Below are 9,631 nucleotides of genomic sequence, written 5' to 3'. Positions count from 1 at the left end.
GCTCTTTTTCTGAAAATATATATCCAAACAGCTCAACCTTAACCTCGCCTTCAGCACTTCTACTGAGTTAATGAAGGCGGGCCACAAACATGTTTATTCTGAACCCTGCGTCAGTAAATAAATAAAAATAAGCATTGCAGCTAAATGCAAAAAAAGAAAAGCGAGCTAGGGCTTGGTTGCTGTTGACACACGCGGAGTCCCGGGATTAAAAAGGCTCAGATATTCTTAATGCACGGTCACCTGCTCTGATTATGCAAATCAGTGAGCTTCATTACTAATAGAGCTGACTATTTAGCATAAACGCACGTATTTGGACGGGGTTGGTCATCACTAGAACAGGAAAAAGCTTCCCGTTTGAAACAACACTAAGGCTATGCACGTAGCAAGAAAGCGACGAGCCATTATTACGTCCTAGTTTCCATGTACGCTCCTCAGTTAATTTTTAACAACCAGTTTAAGTTCAAGCGCAACAGCGCTTCAGTAACAGCGCAAGTAACAGTAACAGCGCAACACGAGAGGGGACAGAAGAGAAACAGAGCGCTGATTTCCAACATCTTTTTATTTTATTTTCAGAAAGCTTCACTACGCAGTTTTTTAATAGACTTTTTATAAAGATCCTATGACATTCAGGCTCCTGTCGTTTAAGTTCATGAACTCTGCGGTATTGGAGCGGCTCAGAGCTATCCGTCGCCGTGCCGAACGACGCTATAGGCGCACAAAATCCATTTACGACTTGAGGGAGGCAAGACGTCTGTATCGCGCGTCTTGTAGAAAGCGTCTGCACACGGTGGCGGACACAAGAACACTGGTTTATTGATAGCAAAAGGAACGCTTGCGTACAGCGTTGCCAGGCGTTGCTCTGTTGGTTGTACCCAGTGTTGCCTTGTTGATCGCCCGTTACATCCTCCTTTCTTTGAAGGCGAATCACACAAAAAACACTGAAAATACAGAAGACATTTAACGCCGGTCGGTAACTGTCCTCTCTCCTAGGCTGTTTCACTCTGCTGGAATCCGTGAGTGTAGGCCAGGCGAGGTGGTGGTCTTTGTGGTCTGGTGGATCGTCGGTAGAAATCGTCACTGTTCGGTAAGCCTGATGTGCCGGCTGGCGGTCGGTCGTGCGTAGCCTGCGGAGGTTCTGGCCCGTGCAGTATGGCTCCACTTGTAGATGAATCGGAGGTGTCGTCGCTGTCGTCGGCGTTGTAATGGGATAATCGACAGAACGCTTCTGGCGTTTTGCGGAGGTGTTGTCTATTTCGACGGAAAACCCGGCCGTCTTCTGTCAGAACGGTGTACGACCTTGGCGCCACGAGATCTTGGACTTGTGCTTTTATTTCCCATCTACCATCATTGAGAACGCGGACGACGTCTCCCTTCTGTAATAGAGCAAGTGACCTTCTTGGGGTCTTTGTTTGCACATGTTTTCGCACGGGCCTTGGGGGTGACACTGAGAAATCTGGAAGCAGCGTTCTGAGACTTCGTCCCATCAGCAGCTCTGCTGGCGACCGGCCATCCTCAAGAGGACACACCCTGTAGTTCAGAAGGCCTAAATAGAAATCCTCTTTACTCCTCTCCGTCTTGTCCAGAATCCGCTTGACCACTTGGACGCCCTTCTCGGCGAGTCCATTGGATCTGGGAAAATGCGGACTTGAAATTGTATGTTTGAAGTCATATCGAGCCGCAAAATCTTTGAACTCTTTTGACGCGAACTGAGGGCCGCCATCACTACAAACTTCTAATGGTAACCCGTGCCTTGCAAAGATCTGACGTAGTTTCTGAATGACAGCTGTTGCTGAGGTCTCCTTTAGCTGTTCGACTTCAGGAAAATTAGAGTAGGCGTCGTAGACAACCAAGAAATTCTTTCCAGCATGCTGGAAAAGATCTGCACCAACTCTAGCCCACGGCAAGTCAGGGACGGCGCGCTGAAGAAGGGGCTCGTCAGGTTGCCGATAAGCAAACTTCTTACAGACGTCACACCTGTCAATAAAATGGGCAATATCTGCTGCCATTCCTGGCCAATACATCAACTTACGGGCCCTCGATTTGCATTTCCCTAACCCGAGATGCCCTTGGTGCACTCGTCTCAGCATCTCCGTTCGCATGCTTGCAGGTACCACTACTTTGGTTCCCTTCAGCAGTATTCCGTTGACTACAGTAAGCTCTGCTGTGGAGGACTTTAGCTCACCCTCTACTGAGATTGACGACCGCAATCTCGAAATGACATCTTGCAGCGTTTCATCACTGGCCGTTGCTGCCTGCAGACGGGAGAGGGTGGCTGGACCCACACTTGAAGTAAGGACGCCAACAGCATGAATTTCAACATCTGTTGTGCCCTTGCCTGGGTGTTCCTGGGCTGGGATTCTTGACAAGGTGTCAGCAACAACTAATTTGCTGCCTGGAACATACTGCAAATCAAATTCATATTTCAGCAGCCGAAGAAATAGCCGCTGCAGACGCGGTGGCATGTCACCTATTTCTTTCTTTGAAATCGCCAACAATGGACTGTGGTCAGTTTCGATAGCAATATGTCTTCCAGTGACATAATCGTTAAACTTTTCACAGCCGAATGTTATGCCTAATGCCTCTTTTTCTATTTGAGCATACCTTCGCTCGGTTTCTGTGAGTGCTCGCGACGCGTATCCGACGGGACGCCAATCGCGTCCATGTTGTTGGAAAAGGACCGCTCCGAGTGCAAACGCAGACGCGTCCGTCGACAGTTTCGTGGGAAGCTCGGAATTAAAAACAGCCAAGACTGGCGCTTTCGTCAGCATCATCTTGAGTTGTTCCCACTCACGCTCGTGAACCTGCGTCCACTCGAAAATTGTATCGTTCCTGATTAGGCTGCGCAAGGCCTCAGTGTGGGCTGACAACAGTGGCAAGTACTTTCCAAAATAGTTAACTGCTCCAAGGAAGCGCTGGACGTCTTTCTTGGTCTTTGGCGCAGGTTGGTTTAAGATGCACTTTATCAGGTCGGGATTAGGCTCAATACCTTTGGAGCTAATTTTATCGCCCAAGAAGGTGATTTCAGTTTGTCCGAAAATGCACTTTTCCGCATTCAAGGTAAGGCCCTCAGCCTGTGCCCTTGCTAGCGCTTTGTGCAGGCGTTCATCGTGTTCCTTTTTGCTAGAACCCCACACAAGCACGTCGTCAATGTACACACGCGTTCCTGGGAGGTCATCGAATATCTGGCTCATGGTACGCTGGAAAACTTCGGGTGCAGATGAAATACCGAACGGTAATCGGAGATACCGATAACGACCGAACGGGGAGCTGAATGTGCAGATTTCTGAAGTCTTTCTATCTAAAGGAATTTGATGAAAACCGCTGTTTGCATCAAGTCTGCTGAAAAAACTTTGCTTGCCCTAGCTCACCCTCGATTTCTTCCCGGCATGGCAACTGAAAGTGTTCTCTTTTCACTGCCCTGTTAATTGCCCGCGGGTCCATGCAAACTCTTAAGTCTCCATTTTTCTTCCTCACGATAACCAAGGGGCTTACCCAGTCCGACGGCTCTTCCACTTTCTCAATGATGTTCGCGGCACACATCCGGTCGAGCTCTTTCTTGAGTGGCTTTCTGAGTGCGTAAGGCACGCGCCGGGTTGGCTGTACTACGGGGACAGCGTCCTCTCGAAGCACCATTTTGTACTCGTGCCGCGTCCTTCCAATGCCGGTGAATAGTCTTGGATATGTCCGCTTTAGGCTTGCGTAACCGTCGCTGTTGTCCACCGCGTTGACTCTGTTGACCAGACCAAGTTGCTCACTAGCCTTGAGGCCCAAAATTGCTTGCTTCTTCTTTACTACGAAGAACTCCAGCAGAACGTGTCGCTTGTCTAACTGCACGGCGAGGCGAACCTTTCCACAGTGTGGTATTTCACCACCCCCATAATGACGCAAGGTGCTCCTCGTGGGGTACGGCTGCTGTTTAGTACCGAGCCTGTTGAACAGCGAACGCGGCAGCAAGTTGGCCTGCGCTCCGGTGTCGACCTTCAGCTGCACCTGCTTTCCTTCAATGTTCGTTGTTACAACCCAATCGCGACTTTCGTGTCCACGCTTGCTTTCCGTTGACCTGATCTCCAGAACGTCGAAGTCACCGTCACTCTCCACTCCGTTGACCACGTCATCAACAGCTGCTCGGTTGCTCGTACAGCAGGCGGCGAAGTGATTAGGCTTCATGCAGTTGTTGCATATTTTGCCGTACGCCGGACACTTTCTTGGCGCGTGTGACAAGTTGCAGTACCGGCATTTTTTCGTACCTTCTTAAGTGGCGTTCTTGAAACAGGTTCAATCTTGTTTTCCTCAGCCCACGCTTTATTTTGCGATTCAGCAAGTTCCTCAGCCTTGCAGTATTCCACTGCTGTGACGAGGGTCAGGTCCTTCTTGCGAAGAAGTTTTTCACGCAGGGAAGCGCTAGAAATGCCATACACGATTTGGTCCCTCAGCATGGAGTCTCGTAAATCACCAAAGTTGCACGTTCTTGCTTTGAGCTGCAAATCCCGAAAGAACTGTTCGAATGGCTCTCCGTGTGCCTGACGACGCGAGCGAAACACGTAGCGTTCGTAAGTCTCATTACACTTGGGCAAGCAGTAGGCTTCAAACGCTTTAACCAAAGCGTCGTAGTCTTTAGCTTCCTCCGGCGTCAGGTTCAGGGTATTGAACACATCAATTGCGTCTTGCCCGGCGACGTGCAAAAAAATTGCAGCTTTCTGCTCCTTACTGCGTGGTTTGATGGGCTCCGTAGCTATCAGGTACAGCTCGATGCGTTGCTTGAATGTCTGCCAGGACGCCGCTGCGTTGTCGCCTAATTGCAGTGGCTCGGGCGGGCGTAGTTCAGTCATCGTGGCGTCCCACTTCTGACACCATGTATCGCGCGTCTTGTAGAAAGCGTCTGCACACGGTGGTGGACACAAGAACACTGGTTTATTGATAGCAAAAGGAACGCTTGCGTACAGCGTTGCCAGGCGTTGCTCTGTTGGTTGTACCCAGTGTTGCCTTGTTGATCGCCCGTTACAACAGGTCCGTTCGATTCACCTGCACCATTTGGAACCGGTTCACGGCGGTGCACGAGAAGTTCAGAAATTGTTCAGCAGGAGTTCAGTGGTGCGCGCACGGTGCTTCACTAGAAACGAATTACGAGGTGCCGACATGGTGCAGACCTTATTTTTGTTCGCTTAATTTACATCGTCCACGTAACGTTGACAGGTGGCAAATCGCACATGGAAAGTCTATGAAGCGCAAACGCTTTGGCAAAACACGTCTCACGTTAATAAGGTGGGTACAGCGCCTACGTCCGAATGCTGCGTCGTCTGCTCAGCTGCTAGTGCGCACGCAAGACTGCACCAAGCCGGCACCGTCAGCATAGAGGGTGCAGGAAAATCGTGAACCAGTGCTGCACCACTCCTGCACCTTTTGAAACGAATGGCGTGGTTCAGAGGCCGCCATTGCTGCACTGCTGAAACGAATGGAAAGGTGCAGCACCTCGTGAACTGGTTCCGGTGGTGCAGGCGAATCGAACGGACCTAACGTCTGCAGAAGAAGATTCAGCGTCGAATCAACTCACTCCAGTCTTTTAGGTGGAAATCTTTGTGCGAGTCGCTTGATCCACACAAGCCTCTACCGCAAATATGGAGGATTGTTCGCGGCCTACGAACATTGCCGAACCAACATCGCCCCTTCAAATGCCTTGCTCTCCACCAAGGCCGCCAGGAAATTGAAGTCGCAGAAAATTTCTGCGTGAAGGTTGCCGGTCAGGTGTCCGCGTCCACCACGCGTTACCTAGGAAGCGCGCCAGGTTCAAAATCTCGAGAATGGACAATCTGTTCTCTCTAGAGGAACTTCAGGCAGCATTGACTGCATGCAAGCGACCTTCATCACCTGGATCTGATGGGGTCACCTATCTGGCACTTTGCAACCTCGGTCAAGCAGCTCGGCGTGCCCTTCTGGCCGTATACAATGACTCATGGTGCAACGGACTTGTCCCTTCTTCGTGGAAATCCAGCCGCCTCGTTCCTCTGCTTAAGCCAGGTAAATCTCTAGACTTGACCTCATATCGCCCCATCGCACTTGCCAGCTGTTTTGGAAAAGTGATGGAGAGGATGGTATTGACTCGCCTAGAGTGGTACCTGGAGCACTATAAGATATACCCTGAGGTTATGACCGGCTTTCGGCGTGGACGGTCGTCCATGGATAATGTTATCGACCTGGTTTCGTCGGTGCAACAGCAAAAGAACTTAAAAAGATTATCTGCGGCGATGTTCTTGGACGTGAAAGGCGCATACGACAAGGTATCGCATGAAGCCATTCTGGATGTCTTGGGAAGTATTGAACTGGGGGGGGGGGGTTACCCATGAATTGACAGCTATTTGAAGGCCAGGACCTTCTTCGTACAGACTGAAGATGGTCCAACCGCGCACCATTACACCTGTCGCGGCGTGCCTCAAGGTGGAGTTTTGAGCCCCACACTTTTTAACTTAGCTTTTCTCGGCCTGGTTGACGCACTGCCACGGTCTGTTCATCTATCAATATATGCAGATGACATTTGCATCTGGGCTTCGGGGGTGACGCGTCTCCACGTACGTGCCAGGCTTCAGAGAGCGGCTACACTGACGTCAAAGTACCTTCAAGGACGGGGGCTGGAGCTGTCATCAGAGAAGTGCTCGCTTGTTGCCTTCACGCGGAAGGCGATGGGCCCGTATGTAATTAAAATCAACGGCCATGCCATCACTTATGAGAAGACCCACCGATTTCTGGGGGTCATAATCGATCGCGACCTGTCCTGGAGCCCTCACATCGCCTACATGAAGAAGAAACTGACCATGATCACCCACGTCTTAAGGTTTCTTGCTGGAAAATCGTGGGGTGCATCTGTGCGAGCGATGCTTCAACTTTACACCGTTCTGTTCCTCGGTTTCATGCGCTGCAGCCTACCTGTGCTTTGTAATACCCGAAGAACGAACGCACGTGTCCTCCAGTCGCTTCAAGCTCAAGCACTGAAAATATGCCTTGGCCTTCCGAGATGCACATCTACAGCAGCGACGGTCGTCATCGCGCGTGACCATCCAATCGCTACATACATACGCATCGATGCTTTGAGAATGCACATCAGGCATTTCGCTCGGATTCCATCGCACCACCTCGCCTCACTTCCTACATCTAGACCGCACGCTGCGTTCAGCGGTACTGTAGCATCACATCGAGAAGTGATTCCCTCGACCTTCACGTATGCAGAAAGACCGCCGTTACCATTGTGGTGCCTACACCCATTCGAAGCCCTACTCACCATTCCCGGAATCCAAAAGAAGAAACAGTCGTCATATTTAGCCCTACAACAAGCCACACTACTCACTACTGTACCTGCATGAGAAACACAGCAGACGCCTTCACATTTACACGGACGGTTCTGTCTCTTCTGCATGCTCAGCAGGGGCAGTGTTTATTGCCGCGAAGTCAATCACCATAAAATTCAAAACATCGTATTTGACATCATCAACGGCCGCAAAACTCGCCGCCACCCGTGCAGCACTAGAATTTGTAATTGAAGAACCTTCGCAAGCTTGGTCCATCTTCTCTGACTCCAATGCAGTTTTCAATGTCTTATGTCGCTATTTCGTTATGGACCTAGTTATGTTTTTCTTTTGTTCGTTTTCTCCTTGATGTGGGTTGAAGTCCCGTCAAGGAGATGATCGACGTCGATGAAGCAGGAGGCAGGTTGGAGGCAATAAAAACTTGAAGGTATATTGTAGCGAAATATTTACAGTCATATGTACATCTTGCCGAAGCACACTGATGATAACATAGACATCAACAGCATCTTACTCTTCTACTTAACTTTTCTTAAGTTAGAGCCTAGAACACTGTTACTACATACGAAGAACCGAGTCTCACTGTTAGACCACCGAGTGGTTACGGCCCAGACAAAAGTTGCATCGTACGGAGTCTTACTGATCGATCAGTTAGGTGATTACAGCCTAGACTGAAGGGAAACGAATTCCGTCCAGTCGTAAGTACCTTGCGGTAAACAAAGAAAAGGGGAGGTGGCCACTGGTGGTCCGCCTCGGCATTCCCTTATCCAATCCGTTTATCCTCAGATTAAGCCACTCCCTACCGGGCTGTCCTTAATCTCGACAGCAGTGTCATTACAGTGCAGACAGGCGTTTTTGGCACTCTTTCCCATCATGGCTCTCCCTCTCCTTATCCCACGCTCTCAGGGATTCTCACGGTCGAAATACATCTGTATCTTAGACCTGGTGCATTCACGCCATTTTCCCATACGCATCGAGTTGAACTCGCGGCGCCAGTCGTTAAATGGTTCTGGGAAAGAAAAGGCGTTTGCGTGACCCTGCCTCCCACGCATTCGACCTTGCATTGTTGCGAAAGCACATGTCGGTCGTTGCTGGGGTCACGCATACTGTCGCCTCGAGCGACGGCATAGAGCGGGGGATGTCCTCCTCATTTTCCCACACATTCGGGCCGCCGACCTCTGAGAACGGTCGCTTGACCGCAACCCATGCTGGCCATCGGGGTAGACAAGCTTGCTCAAAGGAAGCCGTTTGCTTTCTCTTGATAATTGCACAGCGGAAGACCAGGCAGGGGGAGAGCCGAGAAAGAAGCTTTGTACGATGTACCGTGCCGCGCCATCCCGTCAGCACGATCGACTTATGAGCGGCCAAGACCTAACAGACCTAATGAGCAGTTAGTCGCTGCTATAAGGCTCCTTCACCACCATGCAATCGAGAAACAACACAACATAGCGTACCAGTGGATACCGGCTCATTGTGGTATATACGGTAACGACCGTGTGGATGAGGCCGCCCGATCTGCACATGACAGTTACCACTACGCAGATGTACCCTTCTCCAGAACCGACGCAGCTACAAGACTTCGTTCGCTGGTACGTGAACTCACACTTGCCCAGTGGAACTCGGCGGAATTCACCAATGCTCGTCTACACAGCTTGGATCCCAATCTCCAGCTCCGTCTTCCGTCAGGAATATCGCGAGCTGAGGAGACGCTTCTGTGCCGCCTGTGGCTTGTGGTGGCCTCCACGAATGCCTACTCCTGTCTGATTGGAATGGCCAACAACTCTACATGTAATTACTGCAGCTGCGAAGAAACGATCTCCCATCTTCTGTGTGGGTGTCCCCGTTTCAGTGCGCCAAGACAAGAACTTTCCAATGCGCTAGATAAACTTGACAGTCGCCCTTTGTCGGAACAAAGGGTTTTTGGACCTTGGCCGAGTCCGTCGTCAGCACAGAAGGCTTTAAAAAAATTATTGCGCTTCTTGCGGACAACTGGTCGTAGAGACAGACTCTAAGCAGTGTCATATTTTCGTTTCCTTTTTTTTTCCTTTTCTTGCTCCCCTTTTTTTTGTTGTAGCATCTCTCTTCTATCATCTTTTATCCCCCTTACTCCTTACCCCAGCACAGGGTAGCCAGCCGGTCTAAGAACTGGCTAACCTTCTTGTCTTTCCGCTTGTTTTTTCCTACCTGCCTTCTTCTGCGTCGAAGTGGAAATACTTTTACGCAACTAAAATGACACTAAAGTTACTAATCAACAAATACTTGTTAATTAACCCATATGTACCCAGTGTCCTATATATAGGACGCTCCTTTGATGCACTCTAACATCGCTATTTATTTAG

The 9,631-nt window shown here is 50.0% G+C and overlaps 1 protein-coding gene across 1 annotated transcript; it reads right to left on the bottom strand.

Annotated features, from left to right (window-relative positions):
* Positions 1-986: 986 nt before the first annotated feature.
* LOC119386270 (uncharacterized) lies at positions 987-4,436 on the bottom strand. The gene is given in 4 exon segments (XM_049414285.1): positions 987-1,651; positions 2,183-2,402; positions 3,493-4,244; positions 4,247-4,436. Coding segments are annotated over 4 exon segments (1,827 nt in total).
* Positions 4,437-9,631: the final 5,195 nt, after the last annotated feature.

This window comes from Rhipicephalus sanguineus, chromosome 3 (genome assembly GCF_013339695.2).
Source record: "Rhipicephalus sanguineus isolate Rsan-2018 chromosome 3, BIME_Rsan_1.4, whole genome shotgun sequence".
NCBI lineage: Eukaryota > Metazoa > Arthropoda > Arachnida > Ixodida > Ixodidae > Rhipicephalus > Rhipicephalus sanguineus.
The sequence above is the reverse complement of the archived record's forward strand: the minus strand, read 5'-3'. Positions and strand labels throughout refer to the sequence as shown.